This window comes from Montipora capricornis, chromosome 7 (assembly GCF_036669925.1).
Source record: "Montipora capricornis isolate CH-2021 chromosome 7, ASM3666992v2, whole genome shotgun sequence".
Lineage (NCBI taxonomy): Eukaryota > Metazoa > Cnidaria > Anthozoa > Scleractinia > Acroporidae > Montipora > Montipora capricornis.
In genome coordinates, this window is record NC_090889.1 from 30,701,408 (window position 1) to 30,723,907 (window position 22,500).

General features: G+C 38.4%; 4 protein-coding genes across 5 annotated transcripts in view; all 4 read left to right on the top strand.

Annotated features, from left to right (window-relative positions):
- LOC138056887 (uncharacterized) overlaps positions 1–3,903 on the top strand; it is a 20,649-nt gene extending 16,746 nt beyond the window's left edge. For both annotated transcript variants that reach the window (XM_068902820.1, XM_068902819.1), the window contains exons 5-8: positions 1–124; positions 1,290–1,353; positions 1,485–1,581; positions 2,265–3,903. The exon at positions 1–124 is cut by the window's left edge and continues 13 nt beyond it. In XM_068902820.1, the coding sequence (XP_068758921.1) occupies positions 1–124; positions 1,290–1,353; positions 1,485–1,581; positions 2,265–2,605 (626 nt within the window). In that variant the 3' untranslated portion in view covers positions 2,606–3,903. The remainder of the gene's footprint in view (positions 125–1,289; positions 1,354–1,484; positions 1,582–2,264) is intronic.
- A 1,537-nt stretch (positions 3,904–5,440) lies between these two features.
- On the top strand, positions 5,441–15,665 carry LOC138056889 (uncharacterized). The gene is made up of 8 exons (XM_068902822.1): positions 5,441–5,975; positions 7,254–7,480; positions 8,106–8,220; positions 8,854–8,933; positions 10,644–10,789; positions 13,983–14,046; positions 14,174–14,270; positions 14,938–15,665. The coding sequence occupies exons 1-8, from the start codon at positions 5,651–5,653 to the stop codon at positions 15,267–15,269; spliced, it is 1,386 nt and encodes a 461-aa protein (XP_068758923.1). The 5' UTR covers positions 5,441–5,650; the 3' UTR covers positions 15,270–15,665.
- Positions 15,666–17,586: 1,921 nt separating this feature from the next.
- The window catches only part of LOC138056886 (uncharacterized), a 16,089-nt gene continuing 11,175 nt past the window's right edge, over positions 17,587–22,500 (top strand). The window contains exons 1-2 of the mRNA XM_068902818.1: positions 17,587–18,448; positions 20,655–20,908. The gene's annotated coding sequence lies outside the window, so the exon portion shown is untranslated. The remainder of the gene's footprint in view (positions 18,449–20,654; positions 20,909–22,500) is intronic.
- LOC138055843 (uncharacterized) overlaps positions 20,870–22,500 on the top strand; it is a 5,941-nt gene continuing 4,310 nt past the window's right edge. Inside the window, exon 1 of the mRNA XM_068901713.1 lies at positions 20,870–20,908. Within this exon, the coding sequence (XP_068757814.1) occupies positions 20,870–20,908 (39 nt within the window). The remainder of the gene's footprint in view (positions 20,909–22,500) is intronic.

Consider the following 22,500-nt stretch of genomic DNA (forward strand, 5'->3'; position numbering starts at 1 on the left):
TTGGCACTGGAAGGAAAGGAGACAACTATGGTTTATACATTGGTATTTCAACAGGGATAACAGCATCTGTCATAGTGACATTCATCATTGTCGTACACCTTTCTTATCGACACCAGCGTTTAAAGTAATGCTCGCTTAATCATTTTCAATGTACAACCATAAAATAAGATTGAAACATAGTTTAATTTGTGCCTTTACAACGTAGCCATATGCCTACGTTGGAGATCTCAGGATATGCTGAAGGTCTCCGGTGCATGGGCACGGAGAATAACCTGAGGGTTTCGAAGGGGATGGAATGTTTTGAAGCTGGCATTTACTCTCCCAATTTCTTTAAGAGGTCGTCTTGCGAACGTCTGATGCTCCATAAATGAAATCTATTTTATTTTGTCTTTGCCAAGTCTCCTCTGGTCTTGACAAGGAGTTAAATATGTTGCACGTGGCATTAAGTTCAAATAAGCGTAAGACAGCGAGCTTTCAAAGCAGCAAGACCTATATAGTCTTATGATTCGAAGGAAACCATTCCCATGCATCTCTCTTGTTTGACTTAATGTTTTGCAGATGGTCTTTATTTAGAACAGTCTATATTCGTCATCACAGTGGTCAAAATGTTGTGGACACAAGAGGCGCAGCCAAGTGAGTCCAAAACAAATTCTGAACACTGTGATGACGAATATCGTTGCAGATAAAGTACAGACAACCCTGAACCACATTCGATTTGTTTTTTACCACAATATTTAACGTCAAAGAAAATGTTAATTTTAGAGAGACCAAGACCTAGATCGTGACACAACGAAAGAGCAAGCGTCGTCTATAACGGTCTCGCAATCTGATTGTTTTATTTCCCAAAATGAGCGTTTCTGATTGGTCATCCATGTTTGAGAGCTGAAAAGAGCATTGCGTGACAGGTTGACGCGTAGACTCTTATTAGCCAAATTAGCCAATCAGATTACGACATTACAAGCAATTGTGGAAAAATAGTCTTTTTAAAGGCTTAGAGTTTGCTGTACATACTTTATTGCTAGTTTTACTAACTTGTTTGCCCGCTTTTTTCTAAAATCGCTCGAGTAAATTGACCTTGCAAAATAGTTAAAGTGAACTTCAAGTTAGTGTCATAACAGGAGGGCTTTTCCATCGATGCTAATAAGAAGATTGCAAGATGACCAAAGAGTTTGGACAAATGTGAATCGTTTGTAACAGAAAAGATACATTTCCTGCGAAAGTGGTGATGTCTGGAGAACATACGACATAATTCTGATTGTTTCTGATAGTTCCCACATGTTCATTTACAGGATGAGACATAATCAAGAAAGCTCCGCCAGAAATAGTTCGACTTCTATGGCTACAGACAGAACAGTAAGGAATTACTCATGACTTTTGACCGCCTAATTTTTGCATTCCTAATTACTATTAAATTCTTCATGGTTATCTCAGGAAAAGGGGGTTGCAGATGGTTTTTTTCTTTTGCTGTCTTATTATTTAAACAGGTTGATGAAGTGACCGAATCTCCGAATGATAATTCAAATGTGGATGGTGACTATGATAACGCCTACGCTGTCCTGAGAACGGACAAAAGAGAACAAGGCAAGTTGGTACATTTCCGCTTTCACAGAAATGCCACCAAAATATGACCCTCCTCACATATGACCCTCTTAATGAAATGGGAATGCTTGTATCAAGAAAAGTTAATCGATACCTTTTTTTAGTGCTTCATGTATTGCCTTAAAGGAAGTGCTAAAAATATAGCTTTGGCACCTAGATAAAGATTCATTAATTCACGATCGAAATTCAAAACTGCCGATAATTATAACACAAGCGGGAAATTTGAAAATTTGTATTCATATAAAATCTAACCCGAGGGAGGGGGGAAGAGCAATACAACGAATGTCGCTACTAGGAAAAGAGATAGAAAAACCATGCTCGCGCTAACAACACTCTCACCACCCCCCCCCCCCTTCCTGCCTCCCCCCTCGCACCACACCAATGTGGCCTGGGTTCGATTCCCAGACTCGGCGTCATATGTTGATTTTGTTGGTTCTCCGAGTCTCTCCTCCGAGAGGTTTTTCCCCGGGTACTCCCATTTTCCTCCCTCCTCAAAAACCAATTTTTGATTTCAGTTGATTTGAGTTAACTTGATAACTGTTATTAGTAGTTAAAGCCATAATAATAATAATGACTCCTGGGTTCAAACCATTTACTATTTTATTATTATTTGGGACCCCAATATGGCTGCCATGACGCAATAAAATATATATATTTTTTTTCAGCAATATACTCATCCACGTACAGTGTCCCGGTACGGGACTGTCAGGGGAGCACTGAGGAAAGTTTTTACGACGATGTAATGCCACCGAAATGTGAACCAGCCTCAGAAAACAATGAGCCAATTGATAAGGAACTTACTGTGGTGAAAATAACACAGGAAAGTTGCCATACGGGATCAGCTCAATCGAAGGTCCTTAACAACACAAAGAGCCGCGAAGTTGGTCGACATTGCTACCAGAACTATCCCGAGCGGCCTATGTATATTAATTTGCAGGAACTCCCCGTGAATGGTTCACTTGAAAACAACAGTGATTCGAAAGTCAGTTATTACAACTTACATTGAAAGCAGCCTGATTCAATGATGGGTAGATAAGGAGACTACAACAACAAGCAGTAACTACAGCTGCAGATGGGCATGTCTGCCGAAGGAAAGCTGCTTCGTTTTACTATCATCTCATTTATATACAGGGATTGAAATCTATGAAAATTAAACTTCGATGGCGGATTGTATGTCATACGCTCTTTCTGTTCAAGTGCGCAGAAGAATTTGACGTTGCATTCTAAGAAAAAAGAATTTTGACTTGAAAATGGCGACTATCTCCGGTCCGCGTTATCTTGGATTTGTTGCTTCCTAAATAACTGTTAAAAATAAAGAGATTAACCTCAAACACACGTGACCCAAATTCTTTGATTGCTCATGACGTCACGGCGGCCATGTTGTTGGAAAGTTGACTCTATCATTTTGCAAAACTTGAGCTCCTTTTCTTCTATTGTTTTGGCACCAACATGGCCCTCTTATCACATGAGTGTAATCAAGAATTATTAAAAACTGGATCATTGGATAATGCAATTCGAGAGTTTTGATTGGCTAAGCCATCATGGGTTATGAGCCATTATACCATGATCTACAAACACGGCAAGCATATGCGTGATTTTTTGGGCCTTTTTATTTTTATGGTAGTCTAGTTTTCTATATTTTGGGGGCGTTTTTAATAAAACAATTATTCAAAACTCGCGCTCATATCCAACGCGCGCTCATGGAATAATTGTTAATTAAATAGCCGAAACTTCGCAAATATGACGGGAGAAAAAAATGAAAGTCGATTTTGAAGGTAGAAGTTAGTGTTGAGTGAAAACATTTGCATGAAATTGTGCCTTGCCAGTAGGATAAGAGAAATAAGAAAAAATTGAAAACAGAGAAATTACCAATGAAATAAATGTATATAGAAATGATATAAATATCTAATTGTTGTCAGGTTTAAAGAAAGTTGAAGTCAACATCCAGAAACAAAATTAAGGTTTGAAAAGAAAATGGTGCATAAAAATTCCTCTTAGAATTATATTTTAGAGCGTGGAATCCAAAGACAAACAGGACTTAATTTTGTCAACATATCGTCTTTTTTTTAAAGAATAAATATTATTCCATTGGTTACCATGGAAACGACAATATTTCAAGAGCAATTCAGACTCGTTGGCCATTGGGCAATATTTACGTTACTAAATTGATCATTAATCAAAGCTTATGAATTTAATAACTAAAACAGATAAACCTGCGATTATCCTAATGATTCTGTCAAACAAGTGTTCGAGTTTGTTTGCCCAAGTAGAATTTTATAATTTAATAAAGTACAATTTTCGGTATTTTCTTTGTCAGTTTGGTAGTTTGTGAAATATCTCACACCTCCAACCGTGAATAAATGAATACAGTTTCCTTGTTAGGAGTCATTTTGTGAACGTACTAGTTAATCACCAGGTTGAGAAAGCTTTTGGACATCAGTTATCACCCATATCGGGATTTACGTTGTAGCTAAATCATTTCACATCTCGTTTTAGCACTATTTCTGCCCCCAAAATACGATTTTTTCGAGTGCGGTCTGGCACAGTATCCAGGTGACATAGTTTTCACACCCAGTATAGACACTGTTAGCTGTTAGCTAGCAGCTAGCAACACTTTTAGCTGTATAGACACTTCCCCCGCCAATGAGAACCCTGCGTGAAAGACAAATTTAGCGGGTGTGGCGAAAAATATTAAGCATTTATACTACCGCGTAAAGCGCTTGACTCAACGTATTTCCATTTGAACTCGAATATAGTATCGAACAACATGACGAATTGCCGAGGCGAAGTTTCCTCGACAGCAACCTCTGCCACTCTTTTGAACACAAGCATCTTTACAAGAGCTTTTACTTCTACGTCCCACTGTATCCTAACAAATCGAAACTGACAAAGTAAAAGTAAGTTCAAATAAAGTAAGCAGTGCCTTTCAACACTGAAATAATGTCATCTAGCTCGTTCGCTTCAGAATTGTTCTATTCCTTCCGCTGAATAACCGGACCGCTTTGGTGATTCTCCAATGTTTAAATCAGTTGACTTCATAAAGATAACAGGTTAGTTTTAGCGGTTTCACTTGTTAAAATCACCCGGTAAACCAAACGACGATCAGGTCGCTGAATCGGCCAATCGGAATAAATATTATTGTATTTCTTATTGCTATCCTTTTTTATCAGTTAAGATAATACTTAGATAGTTGATTCTGATTGTATTTGATATGATTGTATTTTACCCTTTATGTAGTTCAGAAATATTATATTTATCTGTTCATGTATTATCAAGCTGTTTTCCTATCAAAAATGACATTGGATGTGCATCGTTCATTATTACATTTGAGCATTCCATTATTAATCATCCAAACGCCATTAGTTCGTCTATTCTTTTGGTAATGGTTGAATTGTTACACATCTAATGTTGATCTGCACACACAATGCCGTATTGTCAATCTGCACACCCAATGACGTTTTGCACACCTAATGTCGATAATCCTTCACTTTAAGTTGTGCTAAAAAATAGAAAACCCTTTACTGCCAGCGTCATTCAGACAAGTGCAAAACATAGTATTAAGGCCACGAATGTCGCGCCACCGAAAAGAAAAAAAAGATACTTAGAATTTGCGGACGTCATGCCGCAGAATCGAGGTTCATAAACAGTTTTTATGCACTATATGAAATCCAACCGCAGTCCTCTGGCTGCAAGTGTAAGGCAATACAAAGGAAACGTAAACAAAATGACCAAGTATTCTTTGTTCTTGTGAAACCGCTTAACCAATCTCATCGCCCATTGCTGAATTCTCGTGGAAGTAAATTTTTTTATTAGAAACTTAAAAAGCGTCATTTGACGACAAAGGAAGTTCGAAATGGGTGACTATAATTGGAGAGTTGATTGTCTAAAGTAGTTCTGAAGTAAACAGGGGAGTGAGCAAATCATGTTGTAGTATCATTGTTTCCTTACAAGTTCGATACGCACTGCCAGGATATATAACTGCCAAGTAGAGAGAGGCAGCTTCAAATATCCATTTGTTACATGATCAGCGATCCTTAAGTTCTCTACTAAGATGAAGATCTATCTCATTGAAGTCCTGATATCTTTGTTATTTTGTATTGAGCCAACTCTTCTTGAAAATATCGAAATGAGGAGGTTCATTGGCCAAGACGAAACCTGGAGATCGGTAAAAGACTTCTTTTACATTCCACAAACGGTTTGCGATCAAGGAGACAGCAGATACGAACAATATTGTGCCTCTCATCATATATGCGAAAGGCAGGACACAGTTACTGATAATCGTTATTTGTGCTCGTGTCCGCTCGAAAATGCTACTCTAACATATCGAGACAACCTTTGGAGATGCCGTGAAAATGTAGAGGTGCGAAGACATTTGGGTAAGTTTAAGATTTGTCATGTAACAACTGAAGATATCTCTTCCGTACGATATTCCTTTCTGAGTGTGTCTGTCCATAAAATTTCCTAGTATGCTCAACTCTATCGTTCGTTTATTTTTTTCCTTTTTTTCTTTTGCGAGTTTCGGAGCTACACTATATGGAATTGACTTTTAGTTGAGACCCGTAAACTTCCCAAACTTGCTTTTAAGAAACAAATTAAACAGATGCTATTTTCCATATTTGAGGCTGAGGAGGATTGTGTTGGGGCATCTATCTTGATTATATATCGCCTTTGTTATCCGATACGGATATAGAACACAGTTACAAACATGTATAAAGAGTTACAGTTATGACTCTTAGTGCTTGCATTTATGACGTTTCTGTCGTCGTTTTTCGTAGTCAGCTTTCCTTTTCTGGTTGTGCACTTTACACACATTTTGTATGAGTGCTTTCCAATTGTTGCGATCATTCACTACAAAGTTCCATTCATTAAAGAGCTTCACTACGCTGCAGAGCCATTTTGCACGTGTCCTTGTAACGTAAAAGTGGACGACCCACTTTTCTAGAATCTTCCAACTCGCCAAATAGCAGTGCTTTCACTGGTCTGGTATCGTTCATACGACAGATATGACCCATGCAACGGAGGCAGTTTTTGAGCAGTTTAATTTCTATATCCAAGACATTTGCTCTTTCAAGCACTTCCTCATTTGAGACAAAATGGTCCCTTAACCTGAGGTGACGTTGTTGAATTGTTCTCAATTGATTAGAGTGTTAGCTAATTGGTCAGGTTAAACTCGCTATCATTGTACTCCATTTCAGTTGTTCACCTTAATTCTTCATTTTATTTATTTATTTATGTATTTTCTGCTCCGTATTGTAACGCTAAACTGTTGACACCCGGTGCGTACTACATTCAATTTACTTTCCAAAGAGTCTCATTTATTAAATTACTCTCTGCCTACCTAAAGGTTTGTTCGGCTTTGTTTGCTTTTGACAAGAAAATGGTTTCTCATTTCGGAGATGACCATACCCAAGTAAACTATAAAGACGCCCGGAAACGAGGAAACAATGTTGCAGAAACATTCTTGCGCAAGCAAATGTTTCCCTGTTTGCGGCTCCATGAAACATTTTTGGCAGAAGCAAAATTTGCTTCCCGGGAAGCAAGAATGTTTCTGAATTTGTTCAGAAACATTTTGCTTTCTCAGCAAATGTTTTCTCGTTTGCGGGCGCCTTATAGCTTTTTTAAACCACTGAACAACTTCATTTGCTCCCATACAGGCTGTGAAATTAACAACATATTTCGAAGGGAAGACGAGACTGAACCGCTGAGAGTGATAAGCAAAAATAGGTGGAGACGAACGGAACTGAACAAAGAGGAATGTTACATATCCCCTGATATCTCATGGTATATTGGATGCGATGGGAAAAGGGAGACACTGAAACCCGACCAAACAAGTTTTAAACTTAGATGGAACACGGGAAACCCACAAGCTTACTTTTTAACGGTAAGATTGTCTTAAACTTCAACAACAAAACACAATTTAAAAAAATGGCTCTAAGGCTAGGATGTGTTCCTTTGGGAGATGAAGTTGCAAAATATGCATGGAAGAAGAATGAGTCCAAAGGATTCAGATAGAACATTCTATTCCAAGATCTCTGATTAAGTAACAGCTAGTATCGAAATACATTCAAAAATGACTTAAGCCTTACGATGCCATGTTAATAAACCTCATAACTTCAGATATTTCGTGTCAGAAAAATCAGCACACAGGCAAAACCTCGTAGGTCACGCGCGCCAGCCAAAGATGAAGCCAAAAATGCAGCCATTATCGAAATCGATGGACTAACGAGGTGAGAAAAGAAAGAGCGAGAGAGAATTCAGATGACACCTTCGGTTGCTCGTTCTTACTAGAAGAGACTGGATTAGATGCTCACACCATCTGCAGATATCAGTACAAAGACAAGACATAAATAATTTTCCGTCGCGTACGTCCTGCCGGAATTTCAAGCCACGTACTACCGCAAAGAAGTCCGATGCTTTGCTAACTGAGAACAGTAGTCTGTGAAAATTAAGCTTACAAAATCTATGTAGCAAGGGATCACTTATCTTACCTTTTGTTCCACTCGTAGGTCTTGGATGACTCTTACCAGGGTCAAATAATCAAGCTTGGTATCAGATGTACATCAAAGCTTCGGGTCTACAACAACAGTTGCCTTCTCTTTAAAGTGCTAGGAAAATTTTCCTGTAAGTTATGCTGAGCAGTTTTTAAAACTTGTGTTTTTCTTGAAGTCATGCGACATTAACTAAATTAAACCGAAAAAGCTTATCCTTTTCTTTTAACCACAAATACACAGTTCGCTTTTCTAAAAGTCTCACCCTTTTTGGAGGTTTTTAGCAAAAGGTGTCCCTTCAATCAAAGCATTGTAGACTCCAAGCTCTCTTCTTTAGGTGATATTGTAAAGCCCACCGCTGACTTTCTTTTACAGCCCGATCCGGTAAAATTTCATCATTTGACGAAAGCTTGCAGACAAGTTATACACGTTATAAACTTCAGTCTTTGGCGTAGTCGCACACAGTCATTTTCGATTCGAAAAAGGCTTATTTGTACTGATTCATCTGATTGACAGACACAGGGAGGTGGGTGTGGTCCACTGGTAGGGGTGCGGGGGATTTCAGACTTTCAACACAGATATGGCCACCCAGTTGACTTGTCTTCGGTTGTCCCGAATGCGAATTGGCATGCGTTGTACAGCTCCCTGGAAGTTGGGTTTCTTATCGTTGTTGTGTTTGTTTAAATACTTTCCTTCTTGACATGGGTCCTGAAGCTTTAAATATGGCCGTGTATACAGCAAATAAAAGTTCTATACCTTTTTACAGGTCCTCTCGGAAAACAACTAGTCGACAGATTATCCTCAATAACAGCTGCTTTCTCGGAAACAACACCGAATCCATCGAAGGTATTTATTGCCTCATTAATAATTAATTCTAACATGCTCATTACATGAGAAACCATCTGGTATTCAATTCATTTTTACAGGTGCCCAGAGAGACCTCAACACAGACAAAGCGGAGGAATTGCAGCATACCCCGCAATACCTCACCACTATTGTCTCCCTTAGTCTTATTCAATGAAATGCAAATAAGTTGCGGGGTATTCTGCAATTACAATATAATACAATACTAACCTCTTACTAACCGAGCGCGAGGGCCGTACTGGGGAATACTGGCCCGAGGTCGTGGCAGTACGGACCGAGCGCAGCGAGGTTCTGCGCTCGGTCCGTACAAAAACGACCCAGGGCCAATATTCCCCAGTACGGCTTGAGCTAGCTCGGTTAGTAAGTAGTTTATTATATGGTTTTTTAATTACCTTTTGCTTTGTTTTTGCAAGCCCGTAATCGGCCCGTGGGCATTACGGGAGAATAATGCCCTACAATTCAGTCACAATTAGCCAATCAGAGCGCGCGTTATATCGGCTACGAACACAAGCCATATAATAAAAACTTTACTTCACTACGCTAGCCACACACAACAAAAGCTGGTTCCCAGGTGAGGCGTGGTAAACACGTTACAATAAAGAATAATATGTATTTAAAATAAAAAGTACATTATATGGAATCAGTGGCGATGGTAATTAAGCCGACAAAGCAAAGTTCTACTGAGGTAATTTTGACGGCGTTGTCAATGTACTAGAAATCCGACTGGTGAGAGAGAGAAAGGGACTTTAGAAACGACGACGCTACAGAACAGTAACAGAATTGGTTGAAAAAGGAAAAGTAATCGTACTGCACGCATTTTCTGCATAACATTAAATCACCAAATTTGAGGTTCATTCTCTATTTTTACTCTGAAACCACTAATACCAATTTGTTTTTAGGATACGTAAACTTCGCTTACATTGTACGACGTGAATGAGAGGGAATAATCACGAAAGACGTACGATAGTGCAAAGTTGTATTTTGAAGCAAAGTTGTCGTCGACGTCGCCGTCGTAGATCTTAAACTCCATAGTAGGAGGAAGAGGACGGAGGGGAGAGGGCAGGAAGAAGAAAAGGAGAGTAGAGAAGAAGTGGGGGGGGGGGGGGCAGGTAGAGGGAGAGAGGGGAGAGTCGGTGGGAGGGAAGCGGAAAGAGGGAGAGAGTATGGGAGTGGAGGGCAAGAAACAAGAGGGCTTTTACAGGTCTTAACTCTGCCAACTATTGCCCAAAAGACGGAAAACTATCAAAGCGATTTGATTAATTTCAGAATGGTCACGGGCTTAGCAGTGTAAAAAATTTCTTCTACGATCGTTGAGCATGGTAAATATAACCAAACCCAGAAAGAGTCAGTCGTGATGTGCAGCAGGCAATCAAAACGCATGGTCTTCTTCCTTATGTTAGTACTACGCGAAGCAATAGCACAACCATAATTGAACCATAGCACCACAAACATTTTTGTGCAATGGTTTTTGAATTATTCACGATTCTAATTCCGAGTAAGCAGGCCGCCCAATTAAGCCAAGGCTGGTTAAATAGAGACCTGGGATATTCATAACCAACATATACAAATATAAGGGTATATGTATATACAAACAAAAGTTATAGGCTGTGAATACCCCTTGCATTTGTCTATGAAACTATTACACAAATGTAGTTTATTCTTAAATTGTTAATCCCCTTTTCTTCACCACAGGGTCGCTTCCAGCCCAGCTCGGGGGTGACACAAACGGACGATTCGTCATTTGAATTGTTTGTCATCGTTGGAGTTACAGCTTCCATAATATTCACAGTAGTACTACTCCTCGTTGCCTTTCTTATTTGTCGACGTTATAAATCCAGGTAACCGTCACAATATTGACAGAGTAGAATAAGTAAATGAACTTGAATAAGTTTTAAATGCCGCTCATCACATCCTAATCAGGCTAAGGAAGGTTCACAAATTAGGAAAACGATAATGCCAATTCTGTCCAGAAATGCAAGCAATTATAGTTACACGCCCGATTATCCAACACGAAGTGTCCTTTTAAGTTGATAAAGCTAATGCTCCTGACGATTGATGATACTGATTATGATAATAATAATAATGATGATAGTGATGGCGACAATATTATTGATTGATAAGGATGGATGATGGAGCCGGTTATGATGATGATGAGGGTAATTGTGAAGATAATGATGCTTATGACGATGGTAATGAACATAATAACAATGATGACGATGATAATGATGATGATGATGATGATGATAATGATGACGATAATGATGACGATAATGATGATGACGATGATGATGATGATGATGACGATGATGATGATGACAATGATGATGATGATGATGATGATGACAATGATGATGATGATGATAATGACGATGATAATGATGATGATGATAATGATGATGATGATGATAATGACGATGATGATGACAATGATGATGATGATGATGATGATGACGACGATGATAATGATGATGATGATAATGATCGTTTCCCTAATATCATCGTTCCTTTTGAAAAAGCAGCAAAAAGTCCTACAATTTTTGAGGCACAGCTTCGTGCAATATTACTTATTGGAAACCCGACCTCACTACAACCTGAAAATATGCATTGTTCTTACTTGAAAAGCAAATTGCGAACAGAAAAAAAGCCTCAACTTTTTAAAGTGTTCCTCTTGAACGGAACAAGCGTAAACGGGATCTTTTGTTCTCTTTATATGGAGTCCGAGACACGAAATTTGTCTTCGAGTGTTGAAAAATATTTCCTGTAAAATATTTCTCAATACGAGAAGGGAAATTTCGTATCTCCAAGCGGTCATGTAATATTGTATTTATTATATAAACACCAATGATATGCTAAATCATTTCCCGAAAGGTATCGAAAGGCGCGATTTTTATATGTAACCATAGCAGCAATGATCTATTCAAGTGTGAAAATAACATGTTATCTTCACGTGTGAAGATATCAAGTTTTCGCGCGAAAGCTCTCTTGGTATTTCATTGGTGTTTATATAATTAATAAATATATATCCACGATGCTTTAAGAATTTCATTGAACTCTATTTTATTTCCGGCAATAAAAATATCACAGATAAGTGGAGACACGGAGACGACGGAGACACACTTACAGTAACACAGGGGAGTAATAATTAAAGAGGCTAATCAGTATGCCATTGAAAGATCTGGAAGTGCTGTCTCCGTGCATCCGTCGTATCCACCATGCTTTAAAAAAATCGAGCAACTTTGTTAAAAAGGCATTATCGAGGATGCAACGAACAACTCAATTCCCGAGAAAAGTAGTCACGCCAAAACACAGATTCACCATATGCTCGTTCTCTATCAGAATACTCTTGCATTGCTTTCAAAGCAATAATGCTTTTCAAATATACTCGAATTGTCAAAGAGGCTAATCATTATGCCATTTATAGATCTGGAAGTGCTGTCTCCGTGTATCCGTCATATCCACCGTGCTTTTAAAAAATCGAGCAACTCCAAGTTATTTCCGGCAATAACTGGAAGGAAGCAGAAACGTGACGGAAACATGAGGAACGGAAATTTGCACACGAAAACATGGCGGAATCATAATTACGACGTTTCCGTTCATGAAACTCAACGGAAACGAAACATATACCTTAAAAATGAAATTCAGTGTTTCCGCAAGACGGAAACGTGACGTAAATTAGCATTTTCAAGTTTCCGTTACGTTTAACAGATACGGAAACTTGAATTTTCGTCCTGTGAAAATCGATGGTAAAATTTGTCTCTGTCGGTAGGTACTAGTAGTAGACGTAGCAATCAACCATTGTCAGAAGCTAACAATCATTTTTTTCTCCATATCCAAACAATTTATGTACTGTTTAATAAACGAGCAGCAGTGTTCAGAATGTGTTCCTCGGGAGTACGAACAAAGGTTCAAAATGTGAGGGGAAGATACTAAAACAAAAACAAGTCGGGTCTCATTACTACTCTTTACATAAAGAACTCTAATAAGGAGTGTTTTATCGGGTTTAAAGCTCATGCACGTGACGTTTTATCGATGTTTTGATAGGCTGTTAGGCTCATGAATTACAAATGAATTTTTAATCTTCTTGTCGAGGGTGCCCCCACCCTCCTCCCCTACTAAACAATGTTGAGGGGAGGGAGAGCTTTCTTATTTGCACTTCGTGATCAGAAAACAACATTTCTGTAGGTGGGAAAGAGGGAGGGGGTATTGTTGAGTCTTTGTAAAAGTTAATAAAAGGACGAAAGTTGAGAAAAGTCTTAACGATCTTTGTCCAGGATTGTAGCTTGTGGTTGTCTAATTCAAATGTGGTTCAGCGTTGTCTGTACTCTTATCGACAACGATATTTGTCATCACAGTGGAAAAAAATGTTGTGCTCTTCATGAGTCAACGACAAATGTTGACCACTGTAATGAAGGATATCGTTGTCGATAAGAGTACGGAAAACGTTGAACCACTTTCAATTTGTTTTTTACCACAATATTCAGCGCCAAAGAAAATGTTTATTTCAGAGAGTGACCGATAGTGACCAAGATTGTGACTCAAAGAAAGAGCAAGCGTTGTCTATAACATTCTCACAATCTGACTGGTTTATTTCCCAAAGGACCGTTTCTCATTGGTCATCCAAGTTTGAGAGCTGAAAAAGGCATTGCGTGACATGTTAACGCGTGGACTCTTATCGTCAACCGAAAATTAACCAATCAGATTGCGAGATTACTAGCAATCGTCTTTTGAAAGGTTTAGAGTTTGCTGTTCATACTTCATTGCTAGTTTTAACAACTTGTGCGTCCGCTATTTTTTTAAATCTCTCGTGTAAATTGACCCTGCAAAACGGTTAAAGTGAACTTCAGCTTAGGACACATAACAGGAGGGCTTTCCATTGATGCTAATTAGAAGATTTAAAGATGACCAACGAGTTTGGACAAATTTGAATCACTTGCTATAGAAATGTTACATTTCCTGCAAGAGTAGTGATGTTGGAGAACATACGGCATACTTCTGATAGTTTCTGATAGTTCCCGCATGTTTCATTTACAGGAAGAGACATAATCTAGAAAGCTACGCCAAAAATAGTTCGACTTCCACGGCTACAGACAGAGCAGTAAGGAATTACTCATGACTTCTGACCGTCTAATTTGTGCATTTTTAATTTCTTTTAAATTCTACATGGTTATGTCAGGAAAAGGGGGTTGCAAATGATTATTTTTGGTGTCTTATTATTTAAACAGGTTGATGAAGTGACCGAATCTCCCAATGATAATTCAAACGTTGATGGTGACTATGAACACGCCTACGCTGTCCTGAGAACGGACAAAAGAGAACAAGGCAAGTTGGCACATTTCCTCTTTCACAGGAATCCCACCAAAATATGATCGTCCTCACATAAGCAGCCCTCTTCATTTGGGAATGCTTGTCTCAAGAAAAGCCAGTCAATTTCGAGGACAATGCTTTTTGTTTAGCGTTTCATATATTGGCTTAAATGGAAGTATTGAAACGATAGCTTTGGCGCCACGATAAAGACTTGGGAAATTAAAAATTGTTTATCATAACACAAGCGGGAAATTTGAATATTCGGGAAGAGCGTATTCATATCAAATCAAACCCGGGGAAGTTGGGTAAGAACAACATTTTTTTTAGGTCATCTACTACTCAGGGAGGGACGGTCAATACAAGAAATGTCGCTACTGGGAGAAGAGATAGAGGAATCATGCTGCCGCAGTAGAGAGAACACTCGCATCCCACCAAAGTTTGTTGGTTCTCTACTCTGCTCCAAGAGGTTTTTCTCCGGGTACTCTACCAATTTTTTTATTTCTGTAGACTCGAGTTAACTTGATAACTGTTAGTAGTAGACGAAAAGCCACCTGGTGAATGCACTTCTATTAAAGCCATTATTATTACTAATTTATTATTATTATCTTATTATTATTATTTGTGACCCCAATATGGCTACATGTACCATGACGCAATATAAAACTAAGATTTTGTTTTTCAGCAATATACTCATCCACGTACAGTGTCCCACAATCCTCAGCTGTTGCAGATGCTTCCGGCTCCTACCCGCATCCACACACTGCCAAGGAACAAATCAAGAACTGTCAGGGGAACACTGAGGAAAGTTTTTACGACGATGTAATTTCATTGAAATGTGAACCAGCCTCAGAAAACAATGAGCCAATTGATAACGAACTTACTGTGGTGAAAATAACAGAGGGAAGTTGCTATACGGGATCAGCACAATTGAAGGACCTGAACATCACACAGAGCTCTGGTGGAATTTGCTACGAGATTTATCCCGAGCGGCCCGAAGGAACTCCTCGTGAATAGTTCACTTGAAAACAATAGTGATTCTGAAGTGATGTATTACAACTTACATTGAAAGCGTCAGCCAGGAAGCTGACTCAGTGGAGGGTAGATAAGGAGACCTCAAGAACACTAACCACAGCTGAAGATGGGCATATCTTTTAAGCCGAAGAAAAGCTCATTTGCTTCACTATCACCTCATTTAAATATTTTTAAAGGGCTCGAAAGCTAAAATGAAAATTAAACTTAGATAGTGGTCATACACTGTTTCGGTTCAAGTGCGCAGAAGAATTTGACATTATATCTTAAGAAAAGCAATTAGGACTTGAAAATGGCCACCATCTTTGGTCAATACTATCTTCGCACTATTTCCTGCTTCCTAAAGAACTGTTAAAAATAAAGAGATTAACCTCAAACACACCCCCAATAGCCGGAACTACGTGAATATGATGGGAGGAAAAAATTGAAATTGGAAAGTTAGTTTTTGAATGAAAACACTTCTATGGAACGGTATGTGCCTTGCCAGTACAATAAAAAAAAAATTAAAACTTAGAGAAATTACCATGGAAAAATTGTTTGAAAATACTAAAAAAAAAAATGAAATAAATAAATAAATAAATAATAGTTCATTTACATAGCGCACACATCCACTATTTGCTTGAGGCGCTTTACAATATATATCGCCAAAAATACAGATTTACATCAAGGCGGTTCCAAATCCTTGGAGCGCACATGGAGAACGCTCTATCACCATATGTTTTGGTTTTTCAAGTTGGCTGCGTCAGCAGGTCTAGAATATCCGAGCGTAAAGACCTATTTGATTTCCGTTGCACCAGAAGTTCCGTTAGATATTGCGGAGAGAGACCATTCAATGATTTATGTAATTAAAAATTGAAGCGCAGCCAGGATGAGACATATTAAAATACAATAAAAAACGTTCTCTGGCTAAAAGGAATATAAGCTTTCGGCTGTCGATCTACAGCCTTCCACGGAAAAAACATTGAATGTAAATTGGTGAAATATATACAGAAAAGGCGAGATAAAAGTAATAAAAAGAACAGAGTAAAAGTATGAAAAAAGGTGGCTATTGTTTAAAAAGAATGCTATACTGATTAGGAATCGGCTTAGAGTCAATAGGGCCGTTTATACGAGAGAAAATAAGCCGCGGCTAACTCTGGCCGCGGCTTACGTAAGCCGCGAAAGGAACTATTTATACGAGTATAAACTCCCAGGCCAGGATAAGACGCGGCTTGAGAAAGCCGTGAACGTAGATTTTGTACCATTTATACGGGGTGTTCGCGGCTTATGTAAGCCGCGGCCAGAGTTAGCCGCGGCTTATTTTCTCTCGTATAAACGGCCCTATTGTCAGCATGCTTGGTAGCAGAGGTGTGCCAGGCCTCTAGAGTTTTTCTAATACGAAAAGATAACTCGAGAATGATTGAAGATCAATGCGATGACCGAAAGACCACGCATGTTTCGCAATGTTTGACCCATTAGCACATGTTTTTACATTCCTAACGTGTTCTTTCTCGCGGGTTTCAAAGCAACAGCCAGTTTCACCTATATAACACCAATCACAATCGGCACAGGGTATTTTATAAACCACGTTGGGTTGGTGTTCAATAGGTCGTCTGAATTTAGGAGAAAGGAATTCTTGTTGCAAAGTCTTGAGGGGCTTATTTACAACTCGAATATCGTGCCTTCGAAGAATTCTTGTTAGGGGTTGCGTAACACCATTGATGAAACTTTAAGGAAGGACAGCAAAACCGTTAGGGTTCTCTTGAGGCGCAATTAGATATAAATATCTAATTGTTGTCATGTTTAAAGAAACTTGAAGTCAACATCCAGAAACAAATTTAGGTTTGAAAAGAAAATGGGGCATAAAAAATCATCATAGGATTAAATTTTAGCGCGTGGAATCCAAAGATAAACAAGACTTAATTTTGTCAACTTATCGTCTATTTTTCAATGCAATAAATATAATCCATTGGTTACCGTGGAACGACAATATTTCCAAGGAATAAATATAATCCATTGGTTACCATGGAAAAGTCAATATTTCAGATTCGTCTTTCACGCTAAATTTGGCCATCGCGCAATATTTACTTTACTAAATTGATCATTAATCAAAGCTTATGAATTTAATAACTAAGACAGATAAAAATGCGATTATCCTAATGATTCTACCAAACAGGTCTTCGCGTTTGTTGGTCCATGTAGCATGTCAAAATTCAATACAGTACAACTTATCCTTTTGTAAAAGTTGTTGTTGTTGTTGTTGTTGTTCGGTATTTTCTTCGTCAGTTTGGTAGTTTGTAAAATATCTCACACTCCCAACCGTGAATAAATGAATAACGTTTCCCTATTAGAAGTCATATTTGAGAGATTTTGGACATCATTTATTACGCATATCGGGATTTACTTTGTAACTAAATCATTTCACATCTCTTTCTAGCACTATTTTTGGGCGAAAAAGAACACACTATGTTTTCGAGTGCGACCTGGCACAGTATCCTGGGACATAGTTTTCATACCAAGTATAGACACTGTTAGCTGTTAGCTAGCGGCTACCAACACTGTTAGCTGTATAGACACTTCACCCGCCAATGACAGCCCTGCGCGAGTGACGAATTTAGAAGCCTGCGGATAAAAATATTAAGCATTTGTACTGCGTAAGGCGCTTGGCTCAAACGGCTTTAGGATATTTGATTACTGGAAAGAAAACGTTGGATTTGTATGCTGAATACGATCTTATCGATTGAAACAGACAGAGACGTGTTATCTGTAAATTCAACAAAAGTCCTCAAGCTGATAGAGAAGAAACGTAGGGATCCTCATTTCAGTGGCAATCAGATAAAGACGTCCCAAATCATTCGGTTGTTTGGTGAGAAGCGTTTTGCTTATCTCATTCGATGAAATGAAGACGAAGCTTGAAGCATCGATACTTTTGGTTTTCCAGCTCCATGTTTTTGTTGTAACAGCTCAGTTTATGCAGATTTCCAGACGAAGTAGTGGCGTGGACACTTTTAACCTGCCACCTTGGATGTGTAGTGATACTCGGTTTAGTTGTAGTTCATTCAATGCGGTGGGGCAGATCCGTAGCTGTTCTTGTCAGTGTTCCATACCAAGAGCAACTTTCTCATTTTTTAACAACCGATGGGTGTGCACGACGAACAGACAAACTCGAGATCACCTTCAACAAGGTAAGTTATTTGGTTACGTTTCCTCCCATGCAATCATTTCAGGTTTCAGTCCCAGGTTTGAGCCCTATAGATTTCAGCTGGTGACCTACAGCGTTCGAGGAGTCTTCAGTATAGTGGTCAGAGCATTCCAATTCCTAGTCAGATGTTAAAAGAGTCGAGCCCTGAAAATAGCATTTGAATAAACCAAAGCTTTGTCAAAAAATATCCAATTCACAAATATGATTTCTACCCTTTTCTTCTTGGGTTGAAACAGCAGATATTGAGAGGAAAATGCCGACTTAAAACTTTTGCACCAAGGCGTTAAAGACAAAAGCAAATTGGCTGCTTTAGCCAAAACGAAGTTTGATTAAATTTACACTCCACAAGTTGAATAGTTAGTAGAAGCAGCAAATTCCTTTTGTCATATGTTTGTGTTAAATTCAGCTTGTCGTTCGTTTGAAGGGATCAGGGTTTGTTCAAACTGATAGTCTCCACTGACCGAGAGATAATTAGATCAAGACACTTGCAATCTTGAAAACTATGTCGGATAATTATAGTCAATTAACTGAAACCGGCATCACTGACAACGTTTAAAGGAAATTACGATCAATTTCTCCACCCTGAAAGCGCAACTATCGCGTCAAAAAGAAAGTTTTAAGGACAACAACTTGAAGACCGTTCGTGAAGGAATTCTCGATTTCTTCTTCTGCTTAAGAGAGACTTGAACGCTCTCGCTGCCCAATACATTGTTTTCGCAACAAAGACAAAAACACTTACTCGAACTAGGACATCCAAAACAAGGTCATTAGGTTACATTCAGCCATTTTCACGCTTAATTAAAAATTAACTTATCTTTATATTATCTGTAAACTGTCTTCCAAAGGTTGCAGAAAGCAGTTAGTGCGACGATTGCCCGAGTATCGGTTAGTTCTGAATTTAAACTGTTTACTAATAGGATAACCTTAGGAAGAACACAATGGAAATTGATCAAAATGTCTATAATTTTCAAGATCTCCTCAGCTTCCTAGGGAAAGTTTAATCAAAGTATTTCAATCACAAATGTGCAGCAATGCCAGTTCCCCGAAAACAACCGCCATTCAATGAAGCTTACAATAAGAGGTTTGCTATTGTTGACTGTGCCGCGTTATCTCAAATATTGATTGGGCAGCCATGGCAACAAGACTATTTCTGAGGTAAACTACATCCTCACTATTTTTAATTACCAGTTGATATGAGGTTTCGTTTAAAAACAAAAGACAATTGCGTCAGCAACTAAACTGAAATGGAAACATTGTGTAGCATTCTTTAAATAAATATACCACAAATCGGTAAGAAATGCTGGAGACAAACGTTGAGCGCGGTGACAAAGCTAGGCTTTGCACATAACATCGCAAAACCACTTATAATTGTTTTCGAAGATTTCGATATCACACAGAGTTTGCGAGAGTAAGATATCACACACGTAAACAGTTCATGCACATAAAGTAGCCAGGGTGTCTCTGCAACTATACTTGATGTGCGGAGTCTGGAGAAAGTAAAACCCCACTCTGATTCAATGTGACAGTGTAATTCGGCTTCGTTCCCTCCCTTCCCTTCCCTGTGCGCAGGTAGCTATAAATATTTAATAAACAGGTCACTGACAGAGGAAGGGAGGAGTAGGGATAAAAGTATCGACCACTAGCTTTCAATATTACCAACTTCAGCACAGAGTTCTCACTCCGGGAAAAATACTCAATATCTTAGCTTTTGTTCTCGCGTGGAAATATCACCCAAACTATTCGGAATCAATCGTCACCGAGTTTTGTGCTCTTGACAAGTGTGGCGAGGGTCTTTTTACAAGGAGTAACAAAACGCGCCAAACGCGCTACCTATAGACAAATTTAATATTAAAAGTGTATTACTGTACAGCGCTTTGAGCAATTAGTGGATACTGCGCTTTATATGTGTCTATTATTATTATTATTATTATTATTGTTACAGTAATTAAGGTCATCATCATCGTCATCAACATTATCATCATCATTACCATCATTAAAAATTCATTATCATCATCATCGTCATCGTCGTCATCATCGTTGTCATCATCATCATCATCATCATCATCATTGTCGTCACCATCGTGGTTATCATCAACATCATCATCGTCGTCACCGTTAGATCTTTATCACCAATACTATTGGTATTATCATTCTTAAAGTTATTATCAATGTGATTGCCTCGTTTTTAGGTTGTGACGGAAAAGCAAGCTTAGTTAGCGAGACTGCTGATGGGCGTTTGCCTACCTTGAATTTTGGCGATGTAAGAGAAACGTCCATGAGGTACTTACTTTGGGAGCGTTGGACTTGCTCCTTGAAATTCGACTCTTCATCGTACATGACTTGTAATGGCACCAAACGCGCTTTCACTCAGCAGTATTTAAACGTCGTACCAAGCCTTTTAACAATGACTCGAGCATCTGTGAATGAACGTTATTTTCTCCGGGTAAGATACGAGAGATAATTCAAATAACACAATAAATGTAGGAGTGATTGTAGGAGTGTAGCCAGGATTTTTCCAAAGGGAAGGACATAATTCCAAATTCCACCCCACTTCCCCCTATCCCCTTCTGCACGAAAGAACAAAAAGGAACAAGAAAGATTCAACATACAAGCTGTTCAAGGGTTTTAACTTTTTGATAGATAAACAGCTTAATATTAGATCAAGAGATGTCGATGGTCAATAGAATATACTTGATTTAGTAAATATTTCACACCAATTTTCAGTACTGTAGGGAATAGAGCTACATTTTTTTTATTTTAAATATACATAGAAATCGATATATATCCGTTCATAGTTATTTTTAATATCTAATATTAATACCATTTTGTAAACGCATTGTGGCGTACGCGAAATGCGTAATAATAAGAACTGTTATTATTTTCATCATTATTATCATTATCATTATCATTATTATTATTATTATTATTATTATTATTATTATTATTATTATTATTATTATTATTTATCCGTATCAAATTTCCGCAGTCCAAACTTCTCCCGTTTGGTTTCTCATACATTGGTCCTGTTAATAACCTCTGCCTGATTTGCACGTTCACATCTATGTTGACTTCTCACGCATGAGGTTCAATAGATCATCTCTGCGCATTGTAAACAACTCAGGTTTTCAGTAAGTTAAGTCATGGCTTTTCTTAGTCTGTTTCTCTTCCAAGAAAAAAAAAACACAGCAGTGTAGAGCTCTCGTGATCTGCCATTGTTTGGTACTGTAAGCAGCTTTTATTGTTTTTAAGTCTTATTTATTGCTTCAATAGACCTTTTCGGCTTGTACATTTTGTTTTCCTAATACAGATAATGTGATAATACTCAGGAGGATTGGTCCTTTGTTTTGTTCATTAAAAAGAGTGCATGCAGGCATATTCATGCTTGCATGCCCTCATTTTAATGAACAAAACAAAAGACCAAACCTCCTGAGTATTATCACATGATCTGTATTGGGAAAACAAAATGTACAAGCCGAAAAGGTCTATTGTTTAGTCTTTTGGTTTTGGTTAAGGTTGCAAGCCAATCACGTTATACGTCACGAAAGCTACTACATCACCCCCACCCCCCTCCAAATTAATTAACAGCTGCCGCACTCGAAACCCCAAAGTGGCGTATTGCCTTACTCTCATAGTATGTTGAATAGAAGGCTTTTCACGTCACGTTATCGCTGCTATGTTGGTGGACGAAAACAAAAGATCTCTCATAAGCTCCTTTTGTTCATCCACCAGCAATTGTACATTGCAGCATTGTTATCTGTGTCTCTAGAGGTTGGTTGCGAACCACCTATAACCGAGTTAAATTTCATCACACTGCTCTTCCTTCTGTGAAAGACGTTGAAAAGAAAATATTATAAAATAATTAGGATATTACGCGCACTCTCATTGGTCAATAGTTGTGTTTAGATCCCAGTTGTGACATCACACGAATTTTGATTGGTTATGTGTTGTCAGAAGCGCGTTTTGATTGGCTGGAAGGAAATATGAGCGTGTATCAAGAAAATCTGTTTCAATCAAGAAGTAAAAAAAGAGCAGTTT